We start from the raw sequence: 22,411 nt of genomic DNA, 5'->3' as shown, positions 1-22,411 counted from the left end.
GTTTATGTTTCTGGAATTTATTTAATAAAGTAAACAAGAAACTCCAAATTCCTGACTATCTTTAAAAATTGCTTTAAAAAACTCTCTATAACTTTAGCCATTGTAACGTATTAATAATTTAATATAATTAACATTATCATTTTTCTTTCACACATCATGACTCCATTTCCTCACCAAAAGACAAATGTCATAAACAAACAGGCAATTATCAGGCAGACCATAGCAGTATCTCTGTTGCTAAGCTGGGTTACTTACAGGTCAATGGTAATTTCCTGCATCCTAATGATCTCCAATCTCCTCTTGCCCTAAGTAAACTATTGTTTAAGTCAAGGTCATGTCAGAAGGATTAAAATGCACCAAAACCTTTTATTTTAAAATTTCTAAGTATGAATCTAATCTAGGTGTCTCTAACCTCTGTTGATTGAACCACTCAGCCTTCATGAGTATCACCAACCACAGTGGGCTAAGAAAAACTCTCTTATTCATGTAAGAATCATTAAGATCCAAGTAATTCAGAATAATGCTATACAGGAATGGAAGTTTTCCTACCACCGATAGGAGGCTTTCTGAATGAGATGGTGCACACCTGTACTCCTAGTTCTCCAGAAGCTGAGCCAGGACTGTAAGCTCCAAGCCAGGGTAGCTGCACATTCAGACCCGGTTAGTTTTTTGCTTTATAAAAACAAACAAAAGGAGCAGAGCAGGGATTGGAAAGATGTTCAATAGTTTAGAGCACTGGCTGCTCTTCCAGAGGACTGGGGTTCTATTCTCAGCACCCCCACGGCAGCTAACAACCACCAGTACAGTCTCAAGGGATTCAACGCCTCTTCTGATCTCCACAGGCATCAACAATACATGTAGTACACAGATATACGTGCAGGTAAAACAAACACCCCCACATATAAAATGAAACAAAGTTTTCAAAGAGAAAAGTCCCAATGTCTGAGATTTTCTTTTTTTTTTTTTACAATTTATTTAATTTTATTTTATGTGTGTTGGTGTGAGGGTGTCAGATCCCTGCGAACTAGAATTACAGACAGTTGTAAGTTGTCATGTGGGTGCTGGGAATTGAACCCAGGTCCTCCGGAAGAGCAGCAGCCAGTGCTCTTAACCGCTGAGCCATCTCTCCAGCCCTGTCTGAGATTTTCAAAACAAATTTCCCTTTGGATAAAGCCAACATGCAAATGAAGCTTACAAATAGGTTAACTGTAAAATTAGGCACTAATTTTTCTGTGTTTGAGTGAAATTGAGGCCATTCAGAATAAAATTTTCAAAAAGGACAGAACAAGAATAAGGAGTAATTTAAATACCCATGCAACCCTTTCTTTAAGCTGCCACTTCCCATGCCCTCAGGCTGAATCTGTAGCCTGTGCAGCACATACCCTGTGATCATCTGCGTTGTCATTGAAGAGATGAGAAACCAAAGGTGCCGCAAAAATCTGGCATTAAAGGCTAAACTGTAGAGAAGCCTGAAGAGAAAGAGAAAAAGAGGAAAAGTAAGAAATTATTCATTCAAATCATAACTTAAAAAAAACAAAGTTACACTACATAGATTTTTCTGAACAAACCACAAATTTCCAAGTCAAAAATAAAAGAAACAGCAAAACAAAAACAAAAAAAAAAATAAATAAATAAAGCTACGCAACCATACAGTGAAGACAGTACACAATTTAGAACACTCACATTAATACCACAAAAGCTCACATGTGACATGGGCCCTGTGGTAAAGAAACTGAAAACAAGCAAACAAAAACACATGCCCTAGCTGCAGGAAGCCTGGCTCTCACCTACTCTTACTGCCCTGAGACTGAGTCCCAGATCCATCAGTACTGAGAATTCACGGCTGCTTTCACTTAAGTTTAGGTTGCCCTCCCCACAGTAAGGTTTACTAAAATACAATAATATTAATTTAAATGTGGTGGCATATACTTTTATCCCAGCAGTTAGGAGACAGAAGAAGGAAGACCAAGTGTTTAAGGCTAGTCTTGGCTACGTAACATGTTCAAGACCAGCCTGAGACCTTGGGTAAGAAACAAAAAACAGAATTTAAACCTAAAAAATCAAATCCCTGTATGTGAGATGAAACAAACAAAAATATAGACTAATAATGATGGAAAAACATGTCTGTAAAACAGGGATGTGATTTACTAAACACATCTTAAGACAAAGTAGAAAAACAACAACTAATTAAGCAAATGTAACTAAACAATTTTCACAATGAAAGAGATACATTAGGAATGATTGTGAGATAAAAATTTAAAGGCAGTTCCACCACAAGAGAAGACTGTATATCTTAAATATCAACACAGCAATCTCATGTCCTTTATGTGGCATCTCTGTTCCCGTCATGCACTGAGCCTAATATACAAAGCAAGGGGCAAAGAATCCAAATAACTAGCATACAAGTCAGTTTGTGGTAGAAGGAAAAACAAAGTTTCTTCACAGAATTGTCCTCTGGCATCCACACTCCACTGTGGTACATGTGCTATATCATATACACAGCACATATAGAATTAAAAATAAAATTTTATTTAAAAAATTAGTAGTGAAATGTCACACACTTTAAATCCCAGCAACCTAAGATGCAGAGGCAGGTGGATCTCTCAGGTTGAGGTCAGTCTGGTCTATACAGCCAAGTTTGCAGCCAACCTGGATTATATGAGATCCCCTCCCCACCCCAAAAAAATAAACCAACCAACAAACAAAAAACCAGGGAAAAGTTTGACATTTACACAGATTCCTGAAATCGTTTTTCGTGTGTTCGACAGTGTAGCCTAGCCTGGGATTAAGAACTCATGATCTCCCACATCAGCTGCCTGAGAATCAGGATCTCAAGCCTGGGTACCCACAGAGCAATCATAAAATCTTGAACTGGCAAGGCTCTATTAAGATTATTTTGCAGACTGGAGGGATGACTCAACAGCTAAGAGCATTGGCTGATCTTCCAGAGGACTTGGGTTTAATTCCCAGTACTCACAATCATCTGTAACTATAGTCCCATGGGATCTGAGGTCCTCTTCTGATGTGCAAATAAAACACCAATATATATCAGCAAAATATTAATAATTATTAATAATAAAATAATAAAAAGATTATTTTGCGAACTGCCTTTTACAATCTGCTTGTATCAGAAAGGGAACTTTTGCCCATCTCAGAAGTATTATAAACTTATAAAAATGTCTGTCAAAGGTTCATGATGAAGTGGTATCAACACTGAAATTCCACATTGAAACACGACTGGGTGAGACTCAAAATTACAGTGGGAACTTCTAAAGAGCCCTCTGAAAGCAATGAAAAGTATTAAAAACGTGTATGTTGCCAGACATGGCAGTACATGCCTTTAATTCCAGAACTTGATAGGCAGAAGCAAGTAAGTCTCTGTAAAGTTGAGGAGCCTGGTCTACATAGACAGTTCTAGGTCAGTTAGGGCTACATATAGGGAGAACCTGTCTCAAAACAAAACAAAAATTTGAAAAAAAAAAAGAAAAGAAAAGAAACACAACTATGAGACAAATTAGGCTAACTTTAACCATACTGTCTGCTGGCATTATTATCCACAAAAAGCTACTTCAAAAGACTAGAAAAAGACTATTTTAAAAAGAGGTTGGGTTTGGTGGCTCGTGTCTATAATCCTAACACTGGGGCAGAAGGCTTGCCATCAAGTTGATACCAGTCTAAACTGCATAATGAGTTCTAAGTCAGCCTGAGCTACAGTACTACCTTCAAAAAAGGAAGAAAAAAAACCATACTGTAGAAAATTAGAGCTATATTAGGAAATAATACATCCCTTGTATCTGAGATGTTTAAAGTAGTTATCACATGCTCAATTTTTTATCTGTGTATATGTATATAAGAGTGTCATTCTTTATACGGCTAATGAGATGGCTCAGTAGGTAAAAGAACTTGCCAACCAAGCCTGACAACTTGAGTTTAAATAAACCCCAGGACCCACACGGTGGAAGGAGAAATGGGACTCTTTGCTAAAGGTTTTCTGTCTTCCGTCTTTCATAAACAGTCCACGGTATACAAATGCCGTTTCTCCCAAATAATAAGTAAATAAAAGGAAAAAAAAACCCCACAAACTTTTCACATGAAACCTTCCTAATAGGCCCTATTTGCTTATTTTAGTTCCCGTCAATCAAGAAATTAAACTTAAAAACTATAGTAATTTTATATGCTTTCAAAATGCATGCCTTTTTAAAGCTTTTTCTGAAAACAACAACAAATCAAAACAGAACAAGGATAAAGCAGTATTTCACTTCACCCATTCAGAAAATATCTAGTAATATCTAATATACCAATAATCTAATAAAATATCTAATAATCATAGCTAGTAATCCTTCTCGATTATATACCCTTTTGTCTAATTTATACTGGATGGTCTTCTAAAACATCATCTTATGGTAGTTCTACTAAGATTTCTACTAAGAATAACATCTTTCTGAAACATCTATTTTTTTTCCTCCAAGACAGGGTTTCTCTGTGTAGCCGTGGTTTTCCTGGAACTCTCTTGTAGGTCAGGCTGGCCTCAAACTCAGAGATTCACCTTAAAGGTATGTGGCACCATGCCCGGCCATAAAATATCATTTTAAAGGCTACATAGTTCAAGTTATATTTAAGGCTGAATTTGAAATACCTGTATTTATTCAATGGGCAATAATAAAATAAATTATTAGACCTTTTAATTAAATTACTAAAGGTAATTTAGTTTGGGGCTCTATTTCCAAGCAGTAAAGAAGTGACTTGCTTTTGCCATGTACTGAGATAGATTAAAAGCACTCATACTTTATTCACTGTAACCACCCTGTAAGTTAATTCGGGAATAGCAACAATTTTATAAACTCAGGCCAGTGCTTCTGGGCCATATGAAGCCACAGAAGTGAACACTTTGGAGACATGACTCATACCCAAGACATTCCTGCCCTCTTGAGACCCTCTATGGGTAGCCTCATAGGTTTTAGAAACATAGCAAGACATATGCAATCCTTCTAGCATTTGGGTAGAAATGCCACACTTTGCATTTTGCTGCTGAAGGTATTACTTCTTGGCAAAGAAGTACTAAAATAAGATATGTAACAGTTTGTTTCTGAGATATGCAAGATTAAAAATAAATCCCAAACATCCTCAGAGGTAATAAAAAAATTTAAAACTTAGTTCACCTTGAATAAGCTGAGAACCTCCATAGATAAACTAGAAGTATAGAACAAAATCTTTTTTCGAGACAGGTTTCTCTGTGAAACAGTCCTGGCTGTTCTGGAATTTGATTTGTAGACCAGGCTGGCCCAAATTCACAGAGATCTGTCCACCTCTGCCTCTGGAGTGCTGGGATTAAAGGTACGTGCCACCATTGACCAGTGAAGAAAATCTTTAAATACAGAGCTGTGTTAAACTGACAATCCAATACTAAAACTATAACCACTTCGAGCAGACATTTCCCTGTAGAACTAATTGGTTTTCTTTTTTAAGAGTAGACTCTAAAAACACACTTTCCCAGATAAATGTGGCAGCTCACATGTGAGTACTTGGGAAACTGAGAAAAGAGTATTATTCTAAGTTCCAGGCCAACCTGGGCTACATGGGAACCTGAAAGCCTGTGTTGAGAACAAAACCCTAAGGGCTGGAAATATGGCTTAACACTTGCAGAGGACTTAAGTGCAGATCCTAGCAGCTACACAGGTGGCCTATAACCACTTCTAACTCCAGGATCCCCTGACCTTTTTCTAGCCTCCATGGGCACTGCCCCTCACATAATTAAAAAAAAAAAAACACAAAAATCGAGGAGGTGCATAAAAAGACACTGACTCAAACAACAGTCAAAACACACATCTAGCCCTAGTACAAAAACCTGTTTTAGTTGAGAAGTGGTGTTCACCACTCAGGATGCTGCCATCCTTTACCATTCCTTAACACTACTAAATGAAAACTTTAAAACGGATGGGATTCTAAAATGATTCTGGTGCGCATCTCTTCCAAATCTACGTATGCCCTTTCCCCTTCTTTTTATATTGAAAGCAGAGTCTCACATAGCCACAGATGGTCTTGAATTCTTGATCCTCCTGCCTCTACCTCTCCAGTGCTAGCACTATATGCATGTGCTACCACATCAGCAATAAATTATGCCTTGAGAATTTTTACAAACGTTTAAAGAATACTTAGCTTTCAAAAACTCATAATACATTAATATAGTGCTAATCTTGACAAAACAGTCCTATTTCTATTGTGTTTAACAATAAACTACATGAAATTAGCTTAAACTAGATAAGAATCCAACAGAGTTGTTAAAATGTTTAACAAGTTATTAGTTTTATATGATCTTCACTCATAAAACATAACGCAGATTTTAAAGCAAAGTTTACTAATCTATTGATATATTCTGACAACATAATTTAAAGGACACAAAATCACAGGAAAACAGAATTTGTCTCATTATGTCTTTACTGTTTTCTTTAACGCATTATAGAAATACTTACAAACCATACACACATTACATAATAGTTAATATACAAACTAACACAAACTGTAGTTACCAGCATAACCATTTACCCTAAATTATTAAAGGACAAGACATGAACCCATGGTTTGGGCTTATAACCAATGAATATGGCTGCCAGAAAGCTGCCCAAAGCTGTGTAGGCCCTCCCTAAGGAGCTCATGTAAAATAGCAAGACCCAGTCTCAAAAAGAAGTTTGTAACCAAGTTACTAGTTCAAAGAAAATTAGGCGACTCGATAACAAACTAAACATAAAGCATCAGTTGAAAGAGTTCTCCCCACCTCTGGATCATTCCAGCTAGCTCACTGTAGATGCAGCCAATCTATTTATACAACCACAGAATAATACACTATCATTCTTTTCTCCATCTTTATGCAGAACTGTGTCCTTCCATACAGAGTTCTCTGTCCTTTCTTCATACCCATGCTTGTCTCAGAAATCTCTATCAGTATAAAACGGACTACCACACCCTTTATAATCCTGAGAGCCAACACTAAAGAGAAACTAAACCCACCAATCTCAGCTTTGAAACTAGAAAATACTCAAAAAACAAAACAGCCTAAATTTAAAAATTTACTATATTTAAAACATAAATAAAATAAAAAGTCCTGGATAGTTGCTCAGAGAAAACAGGGCTGTACTCATAAAATTGAGCCAACACATAAAGTTGCTTTATTCTTTTTTTTTTTAGCTTAAGTATTTTTTAAAATGTATTAACCTAGAACAAACAGCAAGAACAAATTCATGTATGTTTCTTCATTTCTTGACAATAAAGCAGCTGTGATAAGGATGTTCTTAAATGCTTAGAGAGACCCTAAGGCTCATGGTCCACTCTAAAACCGCACTGGACATTATTCACTCCTGTCCTTAAACACCTCTGAAATTAAGCACAATCAAGGCAGCAATGCTCGTGTCCAAAAATTACCATCCAAAGCAAGGGATGACTTCCTGCTATTGATCATGTGCCCCAATCAAGGTGAGGCACCTTTGTGTCTCACACCTGCTCTACTGCAATTGACTACAAGGAGTGGATGGCTCATTATAGCAGAGAGCCCAGGTGACAGGCTGCATTTAAAAACTTACACACTTTGCTTTATCCCAACCAAAAGTTTCCTTTCTCTTTTCTTTTCTTGACAGGTTTCTCTGTGTGCCCTAGGTTGTCCTGGAACTTGGCTCTGTAGACCAGGCTGGCCTCAAACATAGAGATCTGCCCGCCTCTGCCTCCCAGGTACTAGGATTAAAGATGTGCACCCCCACTGCCCATTTAAAAGTTTCTTTCACAATTTACATTTCTATGTATGTATGTATGTATGTATGCATGCATGTATGTGTTGGTATTTTTACTGACTATAGTAATTTGTCACAGGAAACATGACTAAAATACACCATGAAGAAAGCCTAAAAAGAAATTCAGCATACTGACACGCAGCTATAAATCCAAATTTTAAAAATGTATGTTGAGGCCTAAACATTCATATGCAAGATACTACTGCAAGCGAAGCTAGCTGAAGAAATTTGCTACTATACCACACTCAGGGCCAGGAAGGATATACAATAATAATAAATGATTCCATAAAGAAAAAAAGTCTCTCATTTTTATGAAGGGTTTGGCAAGTCCAGTATCCTTTGTCCTCTTTTATCAGAAAACAAAGAGGTCACAATTCACATTCCATGATTCATAGGGAGATAGCACACTCCCCCACCTGTGCACATCAACCCCAAGAGACCTGCCTGACTTTGGGCACCATCATACGGTGCTGCACCATCAGTGTGTGGCAGATGGAAGCCATCCTCGTGAAGACCTCCTCACTGGCTGAGTCCCTCCACACCAGGTTCAATAGGGTGTTGGTCTGCTGCTTTGTATCCAGCTTTCTCAGACATTCTTCGGTGATGTATGGGGCTGAGACCCTGCCATCCTCCTACATACAACAGAGAGTGAATCTGAGTGAGTGCAGTGCTACTGGAACTTACCCAGCAATCACCTATCACTTTACACCTTTCTAGAGAAAACACAAAGGCTCACCTAACAATCAGCCACTACCTCCCAGTATTGTTTCTAACACACCCTGAGGGAATCTAACTCCTCAAGGACAGTCACCACCAGGGTCAACTCTGTTCACCACAGCAGCACACCAACTATCGAATGCTCAAGTTCTGCCTAAAATTCAGCATATACTTTAGCATTTATATCTTTCTTTTTTTTTTTTTTTTTAAGATTTATTTATTATGTACACAGTGTTCAGCCTCCATGTATGCCTGCAGGCCAGAAGAGGGCGCCAGATCTCATTACCGATAGCTGTGAGCCACCATATGGGTTGCTGGGAATTGAACTCAGGACCTCTGGAAGAGCAGTCAGTGCTCTTAACCTCTGAGCCATCTCTCCAGCCCCTAGCATTTATATCTTAAGAAAAATTCATTCCATATATCATTGATCTGAGTTGTACTGAGACACCAAGTGAAACTATCATCTAGTGAAATTTCTACTTTAGATTATGAGACAAAAAAATTTAAATATGCAAAATACAAAATAAATTTGGTGTTTGATAACTTCACTAGGTTTAAATTTATTGAATAAAACCTATGTCATGTGGCTTACTAATTTACAGTATTGACTAAAGATATATGCTTTTTCCGACATATGTGCATACAAAAACATAAATGAGAGTGTCTGTGACAGTACTGTCAACTATCTGAAAACTTATAGTAATTTACCAAATCCAACACTCCTTTAGAGTAAAAGTCTTAAATTCCAGCCATTAAACTTGAACCTTGAGAACACAATGGTAGTATTGCTGGTTTTGAGACACAAAATTTTACAAACTACTATACATAAGTGAAAACATTATTCTGAAACCAGAAAGTGAAAAAGGAATTGAGGGCAAACATTTTTGGCGGGGAGGGTTTGAGACATGTCTTCCTACATAGTTCATACTGCCCTCAAACTCACTAGGTAGCTCAAGGTGGTCTTAAACTTGAGATCCTCCTGCTTCAACTTTCCATGATTATAGTAGTGAGCCATGGCACTTGACTTATAGAGCAACTTTGACCTTGGAGAGGTCTCCTATAATCAAATTAAGTTCTACCTAATTAAGTATCAGAGGAAAGAAAAGGTAGTAATATAACCATAAACCTATCGGATCTGACCCAATAAAATTAGTGACAAATTGTTCTAAATTATTACCCCAGTAAATAAGGATAGCCTATCTATCCCTATTTCAGGGTGGTTTTATTTTTTCCCCTTCTCCCCTGCAGAGGGGATGCTATTAGGAATGAAACCCAGGGCCTGGGGCATGCTAGGCAAGAGAGTAGTCTACCACTGAACTACATCCTCAGTTCCTTAGTTCCACTGCCAACGACTGTCTGTCTCTCTCTTGAGATATAGTTTCTCTGTGTAACTCTGGCTATTCTGGAACTGGTTCTTGTAGACCAGGCTGGTCTCAAATTCAGAGATCTGCTTGCCTCAGGCTCCCAAGTGAAAAGATTAAAGGTGTACTCCATCAGACCCACCCCATCATGTAATTTGTCGTTTGTTTGAGGACAGGGTTTCTCTGTGTAGCCTGGCTATCCTGAAACTTACTCTGTAGACCTGGGCTGCCTTGAACTCAAGAGATTCGCCTGCGGCTTCCTGAGTGCTGGGATCAAAGGCACGTGCCACCACTGCCAAGCTCATCATATAATTTTTATGAGCCAACAAAATATACTTAAATTCTTAAGAATTAAGAAGAAGTCAGGTGGACTAGGGAAGTAGCTCAGAGGTAGACCACTTATCTAGCATACTCAAAGCCAGGAGTTTAATCCCCAACCCTACAAAATAAATAAAATTTAAAATATGGGTTTAGCAGTTATACCTTTAATCTTAGCACCCAGGAGGCAGAATCAGGAGAATCTCTATGAGTTTGGAGCCAACCAGGGCTAGACAGTGAAACCTTGTGCCCACTCCCAAAAAGAGTTATGTGTGGCAGCCCACACCAGTCATTCCAGCACTTAGGAGGCAGAGGCATAAGGATGGCTTAAGTGCAAGGTCAGCCTGGGCTACACAGTGAGTTCTAGCTCAGGTAGAGGTGCTACACGAGATCTTGTCTTTAAAAAGTCTTAAAAGGGGGACTGGAGAGATGACTCCATTGTTAAGAATACGGGCTGCTCTTTCAGAGGACTTGGGTTAAATTACCAGCACCCACATGGTGGCTCACAAATATCTCTAGTCTTCGGAGGGCACTGAATGCATTTGGCAGACAGACATGCTTGCAAAACAACCTATACACATATAAGAAAAAAAAACTAGAACGAAATATCTGGCCCAGAAATGAGTGGTTCTTGGTTTATTTATAACTTGATAATTAATTCTCAACCTAAAGAAGAAAGAATTATCTCCAGGATAGGAGAAAGAAAAGAGGAATCAAAGCATAAAACTGTGTAAGAGATCCCCTAAAACCATTATGTACTATGGGGAGGGAATGACTTAAAATGAAGTAACATTTTCCATAGATGGAAACAGCAATAAAACACAGTCAGGAAGGGGGTTTATACACGCTTTTGTTCCTAAATCAGTCTCTGCTCACAGGAAGGAAGAGCATCCTGTAACAAAGCCAATACCACATCTTAACACAGACAGGAAGCAGAGGGAGTTGATATTGGTCATACAATGCTAAGGAAGCTGCTTGAGCTGCAAGTGCGGCATTTACTTCTTTTATTTCCTTTGGCAAACTGAGACACTCAAGTTGATTCTGGGATTGGGAGGAGCTGTAGAAATAAGAGTAGACAGGGGACAAGACTGACCAGTTTAGATTAACAGGGCCTGTATACTTTCCTGGCTTTAGAACTAAAGGTGAGTAGCTAGAAGAATACTTCTAGTATGGTTGCTTACAGGGCTGGTAGGTTGGTCAGTCTCCTCATTATCATCCTCAGAGTCACTGGTGGAATCAGGGCAGCCTGTACCAGAGGGTGAAGCAGGTAGCTGAGAGAGGAAGGTCTGGAGCACTTGTAGATAAATCAGCAGGCCATCCTCAGACAGTGCTCCTTTGAAAAACAATCAGCACATAAGTTACTAAGAGTTACTTCAGACATTTTGGGCATCACTTTCTTCATCCAGAGAGGTACTTTTGAATGGGCCCTACTGTTTTAATTAAATCCAAACTGCCGCACACTATGCAATGAATTTGGTCTTTGTTTCAGGGAACCAGCAAAGTCTCTGGTCACTCCTGCAAGCCCTTTCTGCCCTTTTGCTTAAGGTTACTTGAAGGCTTAACAGCCTAAAGGTGTGCTAATACCTGGACAGGTAAAGTGATAAGCAGGCAAGAATTTTTACTTTAAACCCAACCCCAGCTTCTAAAGAGAGGTGATCAGGAAAAAGGGCTACTGAAACTGTAACAAGGTTCCGAGGGCCTGAACAAACCAGATAAGTGTTCAAGTCCCCATACCCTCCCCACAGACCTCAACACTATTGGCTGCTCAGCTGTAATGATTGCAATACAATAGTCAACATGCTTCTCAGACTTTAGTAAACTATCAGGCTCAAGGAAGGGGTTTCAGGAACCCCAATTTTGTAACTTGGTCAGGAGTAAAGATAACAATCCATTTTATGCAACAGGGTCTGAAGTGCAGGCAGTTTCATGGTACTAAGCCTTCAACTTGTGGAATCTGACGCTCTCTTCAATTAGCCAGTGTTGGAACTAAAATAAATGCTAAGGGTTGGGAAAGCTCATATCTTGCTTTTTGATCACAAAAATGGGAATGAGGAAAACAGCCTGGACTTCAAGATTTCTAACAATTTGTGAAATTCATGCTAAAATGTCACTACAGTCTTCTCCTGACTCATCTGCTCAACTATCTATACAGGAGTTAGGAAAAGTACACCTTGCATTTCATACCCAAATAGTTCTCGCCAACAGTTAAAACAAAATAGAAGAGCCATGGCACTCCACTACTCCGTTTTGAATTTCGACTCTCTAGTAATAATAATGCATTCAGAAAGGGCTCATAAGGGAAGACGGTTTGTGCATCTGCTAACGCCGGAATGACGAAATGAAAAATTTGATCAGTAAAAGGTGCTGCCAGAAACTCCTCTGTGAAGGCTGAGAAAACTTGATGTCTGAAAAGGAAAAGGGATTTAAAGAGAATCAAAACATCTTACCCATCAAATCACAGATTAAAATCACTTCCCCAAAAGTTCTCCTAAGTAAATAATCTATATTCCAAAGTAGAGACTAGAACTTGATTTTATATCTTTTCTATTTTTTAAAATATTTATTTATTATGTGTACAGCATTCCTTCCATGTGTGCTCGCAAGCCAGGAAGGGGTGCCAGGTCTCATTATAAATGGCTGTGAGCCACCATGTGGTTGCTGGGAATTGAACTCAGGACCTCTGGAAGAACAGTCAGTGTTCTTAACCACTGAGCCATCTCTCCAGTCCCTATATCTTTTCTATTAATGTTTTTTTTTTCATGATGGGTACTAAAGAGCAGGAAATAAATAGCCAGATCATCAGAATTACAAATTTAGGTTAGGCACAGGCGAGACAGAGAAAAGTACACTGCACACTTCCCCATGAACCATGACATACTAATAAAGAAAACATGTGACTACCCAATCTTCACTCACCCACCTTGCACCTTCAGGACAAGAGCTGTATGTAAAGTGCAATGGTTTTAGGATATTCTCCAGCAAAATTTTTGCTATAGGAACTCGCGATAAATCGGAATATTCAATACTTGATGGAAGTTTGCTATTAATCAATAAGTAGAGAGATCTATAATACCCTAAAAAAAAAAACGGGGAAAATGCATTTATATTTAGTGCCCTTTTTCATTACAATAGAGAAATGCCTTAAAATTTTTAAAAATATATTTTTGGGAAGCCTAAGAGGACAATTTGGAGGAATCTGTTCTCTTCTACATTGATGAACCCAGGAATTGAACTCAGTTCAAGTTTCCAGAAGAAAGTGTCTTTACTCATTGAGGTATCTCAATTGCCATCATCAATTTTTTTTAAAAGATTTATTTATTATGTATAAAGTATTGTGTCTGCCTGCAGGCCAGAAGAGGGCACCAGATCTCATTACAGATGGTTGTGAGCCACCATAAGGTTGATGAGAACTGAACTCAGGACCTTTGGAAGAGTAGGCAGTGCTCTTAACCACTGAGCCATCTCTCCAGCCCCACCATCATCAATTTTTAAATGTTTTATAAAGTTAGATGGATGAAAAGGTGAAGAGTCTCACTCTGTAGTTCAGTCTGGCACCAAACTCATAGCAATCCTCCTTCCTCAGTCTCCCAAGTGCTATGGTAACAGGTGAGTCACCACGTTCAGCTACATCTATTTTGCTAAGACCTGAATGGCACATAGACTCTCATATCTACTGCTTAGTTAGTATCAATAATGCCTACAATGCCGGTATGGACATACCGTTACCTATTCATTCAGAAGCAAACCTAAAACATAATTACTTCAGTATATCATGAAAAGATTAATTTTTTTTTCAAGATAGGGTTTCTTTGTGTAACAACTCTGGCTGGCCTGGAACTTGATTTGTAGACCGGGCTGGCCTTGAACTCTGAGAACTCTTGAGATCTGCCTGCCTATTGAGTTCTGGGATTACAGGTGTGTGCCAACATGGACTTGCAAAATATTTTAAGAGGACCATTATCATAGCTAAAAATGAATTAGTACTTTCCCCCTCCCCTGTTCCAAGACAGGGTTTCTCTGTAATAGCACTGGCTGTTTTAGAACTCACTTTGTAGATCAGGCTGGCCTCAAGAATTAGTACTTCTTAATATCACAAATAGCTACTAAGTAATCAAGTTGCCAACTGTCTGGTGTTATTAATTTTATTTAATCAACATGTTTGACTCGTAATCCTATAATCCCAGTAAGATCCATAATGTGACCTTCTGATTACACTCCAAACACCTCTGAATGAAATTAATGTTGTAGGCTCCCTTAGTGTTATAATGAAATCATGGATTCAGACATGTTAATGTTCTTCAGTCTACAGTATCCTTAAGACTTTCATGCTACCCAGCAACTGTTGGTGGAATGTCTGTCTCACCTTGCTAGCCTGACCAAGACCTGCTTGTCTGTAAGAGCTCCCAAGTTTCTTTTAGAAGAAACAACAACATACTTAAAGACCACAATCTGGACAGTAACACCACAAAATGATTCATTAAAACAACTGAAAAACAGCTACACCACTGCACACAACAAAAGCAGCAGTTTTAACGGAAGATTTTTAAAAATTATTTATTTTATGTGCATTCATGTTTTGCCTGCATGTATGTCTATGTGAAGGTGTGGGATCCCCTGAATCTGGAGGTGCAGGCAGCAATGAGCTGCCACGTGGGTGCTAGGAATTGAACCCAGGTCTCTAGAAGATTAGATGGAGCCCTTAACCAGTGAGCCGTCTCTCCAGCCCCCTTGATGGGAGATTTTCAATCACCTTTCATTTTTAGAAACATTTCAAAGAAGGTGTAGCTCATGATTATCTTCCTAATAGTTTTAGAAAACAGGAAAAAGAAAATTATCATCAAATGCTTAGCCTGAACTTGATATATACATTATACAAGTTCATTCAAGTTCAATGCCATCATGAATCTATTTCTTAGAAAATCAAACTCAATAAATTTCACTGTGATTTTCACTAAGTCAGTAGTTTTCTGAGATTTTTAACAAAGCAAGTTAGGGGTATTTACACTTACTAAGCTCAACAAACAGTAAAAATGAATGAGATCATAATTTTTGTGGTTTGAATATATATCAGCTAATCTATATAGGTTTATACTTCAATAAAAATCAGTTGTCAACACTTTGTAGTAACAGTAATTTATAACTTTCAAGAACAACCAACATTTTTTGTTTTTCCAAGACAGGGTTTGTTTAACAGTCCCGATTGTCCGGGAACTCTTTGCATACCAGGCTGGCTTCAAACTCACAGAAGCCTGCCTGCCCTCTTACTCCCAAGGGCTGGGATTAAAGGCACGTACCACCACACTCGGCCTTAAACCAGCTCCTTTTATGATTAACCAGAGGAACTTGTTTTTTATAAAACAATGAATAATTATGTACAGACACTGAAAAGACTTCTGCATTTCCAGAGGTTGGGACCAATGCTAGAACTCAGTGGCTGCGTCACTCTCCCAGAAGGCACACACACGCACAGCTTCTGTTCTGAAGATCATAGTGTGTTGTTCAGAGCAGTACCATCCTTCAACAGCACACAAGACAATGCATGCCTCCACAACAATGCCCACCTCCACAGGTTTGCCCCACTTACCATTGTGAACCATGTAGTGCAAAATTTGTTCAATCACTGACACCACATAGCTAGAATCTTGTAAAACAGGCAAGTATGTATTCTCAGATGAAAACACCTCAAGCATTCGCATTGGAAGTGCAACATTCAAACTGTCATCGCTACAGTTTTGCAGCAACCTGTAAAACAAATTCACATACTTACTAGAAAGTCAGGGCTGCCAGTTTCCCTGACGGCTCCAGTTTCTGTGACGAGCATGTGAATCAATGCACTACTGCTCAAGCAACAATGTTCAGAATGCCCGAGTCTTTTATCATGTGTCAACAGTATCCCTTTAGCAGGTAGACATGAAAAATATTCCATCTCAGAGGGAGAGACAGAAGAGGACAACCAAATATTACAAACAGTGACAGAAAACCATAGCCCATGGATTGTTGGAAGAGAAGTTACATTTTCACCTGGGTAAAGTTTTCTGTAAAAAGTGCCTTTGCAACCAGTGACATCAGGTCTGTCCAGACCTGCAGGTTCCCAACAGTACAGAACAGCACACTCTCTTTGGTCCAGCATTATCCTGACTGAGGTCTCCCCGCCTGCTAGGAGGAGAGCTACAGACAAAAGGAATCTTAATTATCACAGTCTGATTTGAAAATGGCCTCCAGCCAGGTGTAGTGTCACAGGCCTGTAATCCTACCATTCAGAAGGCTGAGTAAGACACAGAGGCAGGCAAATTTGTGTGAATTCCAGGCCAGTTGGGGTTATAGATGGAGACCCAGTCACAACAAATAAAAAAATTTAAAAAAGGCTCTATGACTCAAAAATTTTTAAGATTTATTTATTATATATACAATGTTTTGCCTGGACACCAAAAGAGCACCATATTTCATTGTAGGTGGTTGCGAGTCACCATGTCGTTGCTAGGAATTGAACTCAGGACCTCTGGAAGAGCAGCCAATGCTCTTAACCTCTGAGACATCTCTTCAGCCCTAAAAAAATCTTAACATGTATATGTGTGTGACTATGTGTATATGTGCACATGAGTGCAGGTGCCTGTAGGAAGCCAGAGAAGGGTGTCAGATTCCTTGGGAATATAGTTACAGGTGGCTGTGTACTAGGAACTGAACTCCAGTCCTCTGCAAAAGCAGCAAGCACTCTTAACTACTGAGTCATCTCTCCAGTTCCTCCATGTCTTTTCTTAAAACTGACGGCATAGGCATTGTTATACACTCTTCTACATCCCATACTTGAAAGACACATACAACCTCAAAAAGGAAGCTGATTTTAGGTGTCTCCAGTCAACCCTCTTCTCATGTTCCATTCTACCACTTGTCTCTGTATCTGTGGATACGGCTGTACTTTTTTTTTTATGCAAAAGAAGATGTACAGTGTGCTCAGTGTATTGGTTCTGTTTACTGTCTCTCTGAGGCTTATCACATAATACACCTGCAAACCTCAATCCCTGAGCACACTGAACTACTGTCTCCCCATGTGAAAATGTTACATCTGGGGTTGGGAAACTGTGTCTCAGAGGAAAGCTGGGAGAATATTTAATGACAAACTCCAGTGTATTCAATGACTCATCTCTTCTGGGTATTTTCTACATACAGAACTACTGGATCGGGGGCTGGAGAGATGGCTCAGAAGGATAAGAGTACTGGCTGTTCTTCCAAAGGTCCTGAGTTCAATTCCCAGCAACCACATGGAGGCTCAAAACCATCTGTTACGAGATCTGGTGCCCTCTTCTGGCATACATGCATTCAGGCAGAACACTGGATACATAATAAATAAATAAATAAATAAATAAATAAATAAATAAATGTTTGTGTTTTTTTGTTTTGTTTTGTTTTTTTTTAAAAAAAAGAACTACTGTATCCCAAATCTAAATTGCACATGAAGCCACCAGGTTCCCACAGACACTGTGAGGGGAAGTCCTGGCTGCACTTGGTAGGAAGCATTAGAATCCAGCAACTCTGAGTCTATGCGTATGTATCACAACATGGATTCCTACTTCTCTAATACTGGTAATATTTTCAAGTGTGTGCTGATCCAATTTAGAGAGAGGCTTTGTTTTCAAAGATGGGCTCACATCTGTTGCCTATTTTCTCACTATTTGCCTCTTGACAGTATAGATAAACTGTTCTTTTTTACCTCTCCAAGGCTACATGTCATGACCTGGAACTATATCATTTTCTTTTCTCTTAATTTGGAAAGTCTTCCTTCTGTACCATCAAGGCTAACTCCTCAAAAGACCAGGTATGATTTTTTTCCCCAAATACTATCCTCAATCTGTTCCTCATCTATTTCTCTCTATGGATGCTTCTGCTACTCCATTATTTCACTGCTGCAGCAGACCAAGGGTATTGCTCAGGGGGAAAATGAATAACTGAGATAGTTCCAAACAGGCTCCAGAGCACTCTGCCCAGCTCATACAGGCTGCTTCTTTACTTGGCAGAGCCATAGGTCCTACCAAACACTAAACAAGCTATAGAAAGCAAAGATTTCAATCAAGAAGAGAAAGCAGATTTGAGTCAGCTACAGCATCCAGACAGCCTCACATTGAAACATTAAGACCTGACCCATACTCATCTGAGAATCTGGCTTTAACCTCGTTGAGGCTCAGATGAAAGTATTCATTCTGACCTATCCCTCTGCTCCACCTCAGTTTTAATCAGCTGGTTCCTTTTGCTCTTTTCAGCAGCCCCCCAGGGCCAGTCTTTTGTTATCTTTCACACAAGTCTTTGGAGTCCTATCTAGGTTAAAGTTCCCATAGTCTCTAAAACCCTTCACTCACCTGTTTCTTGAACACACCTTCATCAAAGCCCCAGGCTTCACTGCTGCCTAGAGTGACTAACCTGTAGCCCATACCTTCAGATTCAGCTATCACTACTCTTCAGTCATTTCCAACACATCCTCAAAGTATACACTGGAGGGTATAGTTCTGGATACAGAATCAGTATACTCTATCATGGCAGGTTCTGTCTCAAGAACCTGAGAACGGACTGAGAATTTCACCCAATGCTACACTGGGTCTGTCAACCTAGGTGCTTGGACTCTCTGGATTCAGGCAACATCAATCTTAATCATTTTCAAAGTGATCATAACACTGGGGTTTGTAGAAGGACCCTTCTTTCTAGAACTGGATATGGGAGTATCTGGGGAATAGAGTGACTCCATGAGACAGAAATTACAATGGTTCAGCAAAACATTCAACTGGTTGACTGCAGTTAAATCATTCCATGCTAGGTGTGGTAATGCACACCTTAATTAATCACAAGGCCAGCCTGGTCTACATAGTCAGTCTCAAAAAACAAACAAACAAAAAAACCAAACAAGCAAACAAAAAAGAACTGCTGACTCAAGACAATAGGCAACAGGTGTGGTTTTTTTTTTTTTTAATTCTTTTATGTTGAAAATTTTAGAAAAAAATTCACGCTGTGTGACCTTGATCAAAACTTTCCTTTGGCTCCCCACTTGCTCACATAAAGCCAAGACGCTTAAAAATCTGCTCTGGCTCTCCTCTACAGGCTAGCTCTGACCTAGCACATCAAGAACCATCCTGACCTCCAAATGACCTCATTACAAAGACTTTCTGCTGAGGTACCTCACAACCTCTTTCCCTTTTTAATGCCCCTCCCCCCAGTACTAACTAACATCTATGTCTTCCTAAAAAGGTATCTATATTTTATTACTGCACTTGAGAGGCCAAGGCAGGAAGACTGCTTTGGATTCAAGGTCAGCCTGGGCTAAAAAACAAGTTCATATCTTTAAAAAAAAAGAAATGAAAAAATCATAAGGCTAGAGAGATGGCTTAGTGATTAAGAGTGCTGGTTGCTCTACCAGAGGACTGAGGTTCAGTTCCAAGCACCCATAAGGTGGCTCAACTCTGTAAGTCCAGTTCCAGAGGATCTCACACCCTTTTCAGGTCTCTTTGTGCACCAGGCATGTATGTGGCACATAGCCATACACATTAAAAGAAAAAAAAAAAAGGAAACCAATAAAACAAAACAAAGCTGCTTCCCAAACCACTTAAATTCTAAAGATATCTCACACATTTTTAGGTTTCCAACTATGACAAAACTTACCTGCAACAAAGACTCATCAACCTCTTTATTTGAAATAAGCAAGTCAGTCTCTCTGATCCATCCAACTGCTTTACAAACAGAGAGCTGTGCTTAATTAAGTTCTGATATAGCCATATCTGTAAGAGTAAAACATAAAAATAACCCATAAAACTTGCTTGATTATTTAGATAATACTAAAAAATGTCTTTACATGGTTTCTACACTTTAATCAAAACTCAATAAAGAGTAAGGTTTTTAACTCAAAATTTTCTTAGCAGGTTGTATATCTCCATCTTAATAACATCAATGTTAATATACACTACTACATTAGTCTCTAAACAAAGAATATATAAAGCTCATTCTACTTAAAACAAGTCATAAGAAAAAGGAAGCAATCCACCAGAACACCACACAGGGAATGTAGCACTTCCCTCAAGTTGCATGAACAATTCTTTGCCCTTCTTGTATGCAGAGCTGCAGTCTCCTTCAACATCCTTTCTGTTTCCTTTCCCTAACTCCATGCACTATTTAAGGGTTTTTTGTTTTATTTTTATATTATACACAGAGATTTACTAAAGGGAAATTTCTCCCACACACTCTTCACAGGAAGGCAATAACAGGGCTCCCTGTCCAAGGACAATCACATAACTGGGCTGGTCAGAGGAACTGGTCACTCTTTTAGAAACAATGATGACTAACTTATGACTTCAGGAAAGCAGAATGTCAGATTCTGCCCTTGTGTTCACAAGGTTTGATTGTAAACCATATGTATGTGGCAGATTCTAAATGACACTGAAACCTCAACACCCAACAAGAACTCTCTTCTATTTCCTCCACTGTATTTTTACGAAATAGATTCATATTGTTTTCTGGTTGTAAAACCTATTTAACACCGCCTGAAAGTAGATCACTCTGATCTGGAACCACCCTATCCATTTTCATGGGAACCAACATGAAATAAACCTTTCAAACTACCTAAGACACAGCTTATCTTAAATTTTGTGGCTCCTATTAACAAATAAAAATAACACATATAAAACTATAATGATAAAAAGCTAGAGGGCAGTTGTAAGAACTCCAAGAATAAAGTTTTATTCTATTAACCAGGTATTTGAAGTGAATTAAAAAAATCTCAAAGTAGTTAAGAATATTATACTATTTTCAACACTTTCTGAATTAGCTTCGGTTCTTCATTTGACAATCTTTTCTAAATTTTTTTCATTTAATTTTTATTTATGTTTTATGTGTACATATGTACGTGAGCATATACCATGGTATGATGTGTTTACAGTTTAGAGTGACCTACAGGAGTCAGTTTTTTCCTTCCACAATATTGGTCCTAGGAATTCAACTCAGGTCATCAGGCTTTGGCACAAGTTCTTTTAACCTGCTAAGTCATTTTGCCATCCCCTGGATTTGACAAGTGATAGATGCGCCATTATTACCGAAAAAAAAAATTGTACTCAATAAATATCTTATTTGCTTAATATTTGTTATTTACTAAAGACAGATGAGAAAATATTTAAAACTATTTTGCTTTTCCGTTTGTGTTTGCTTCTGTAATGCTGGCTAGTTTTTATGTCAACTTGACACAAGCTAGTGATCTGAGAGTAACCTCAATTGAGAAAATGCTTCCAAAAGATCCTACAGGGAAGCCTATAGGGCAGTTTCTTAGTTAGTGATTGATGTGGGATGGCCCAGACTATTGTGGGGGTTATTGGTCCAAGATTTCTCAGCAAATCATAAAGAGCAAGCCAATTAATGTTACCTCTTCATGGTCTCTGCATCAGCTCCTGTCTCCAGATTCCTGCCCTGTTTGAATGCCTGGCCTGACTTCCTTTAATGATGAACTGTGATATGGAAGTATAATTGAAATAAATCCTTTCGTCCCAAGATGTTTTTCATGTTTCATCAGAACAACAAAAACCCTACGATAGGATGGTCTCACACATTTGAGGTAAGCACTCTATCACTGAGCTCTACCTCCAGAGCCCCACACTGTCCTTATATACCTTAAGTGTCAACCAAGGATGAATGAGTATCAGTAACATAAGAAAATAAACCAAGAAAAGTCAGAGAAATCAGAAAAAGCAAAACAAAGGCTTTCTCAGAGCAACAGCAGGCCTAGAGAGTGCTAGGAAGAAATGCATGAAGACAGGGACAGCCCGGGTTTATGAAAAGTTGCGCTAAGAATGAAGCATAGAACTGTTGCCAGGTGGAAGAGAGTAAGAGATTCAAAGAAAACCAATTAATTAAAAAGTGTGGCAAGCTTTAATCCTAGTACTTGGGAGGCAGAGGCAAGTGGATCTCTGTGAGCTCAAAGTTAGCCTGGTTCTACAGAGCAAGTTCCAGGGCAGGTTCCAAAGCTACTAAAGAGAAACCCTGTCTCGAAAACCAAAGAAACAAAACAATAAAAAGTAAGGCAAATATTAATTTAAGAAAAGTTAAAAGTAAGATACATACAGGAAAAAAGTGCAGTCACAGCACATCACTCTCTTGGCATAGGACCATATTAAAGTAACAGTAAAACATATATTTGTGCTGTGGTTGTGGTGCATACCTTTAATCTCAATGCTTGGTAAGCAGGGGCAGGTGGTTCTCAGGGAGTTCAAGGCC

General features: G+C 38.8%; 1 protein-coding gene across 1 annotated transcript in view; it reads right to left on the bottom strand.

Annotated features, from left to right (window-relative positions):
- Ube3c (ubiquitin protein ligase E3C) overlaps positions 1–22,411 on the bottom strand; it is a 104,926-nt gene that overhangs the window by 58,080 nt on the left and 24,435 nt on the right. Inside the window, exons 5-11 of the mRNA XM_041640591.1 lie at positions 19,817–19,932; positions 15,759–15,916; positions 13,095–13,248; positions 12,359–12,579; positions 11,356–11,507; positions 8,223–8,410; positions 1,383–1,469 (exon numbers count right to left, since the gene is read on the bottom strand). Of these exons, the coding sequence (XP_041496525.1) occupies positions 1,383–1,469; positions 8,223–8,410; positions 11,356–11,507; positions 12,359–12,579; positions 13,095–13,248; positions 15,759–15,916; positions 19,817–19,932 (1,076 nt within the window). The remainder of the gene's footprint in view (positions 1–1,382; positions 1,470–8,222; positions 8,411–11,355; positions 11,508–12,358; positions 12,580–13,094; positions 13,249–15,758; positions 15,917–19,816; positions 19,933–22,411) is intronic.

Source organism: Microtus oregoni, unplaced genomic scaffold, assembly GCF_018167655.1.
Source record: "Microtus oregoni isolate MIOR12 unplaced genomic scaffold, Mior012 000064F_ref0000363, whole genome shotgun sequence".
NCBI lineage: Eukaryota > Metazoa > Chordata > Mammalia > Rodentia > Cricetidae > Microtus > Microtus oregoni.
Note: the sequence above shows the minus strand (reverse complement) of the source record. Positions and strands in the feature narration are given on the sequence as shown.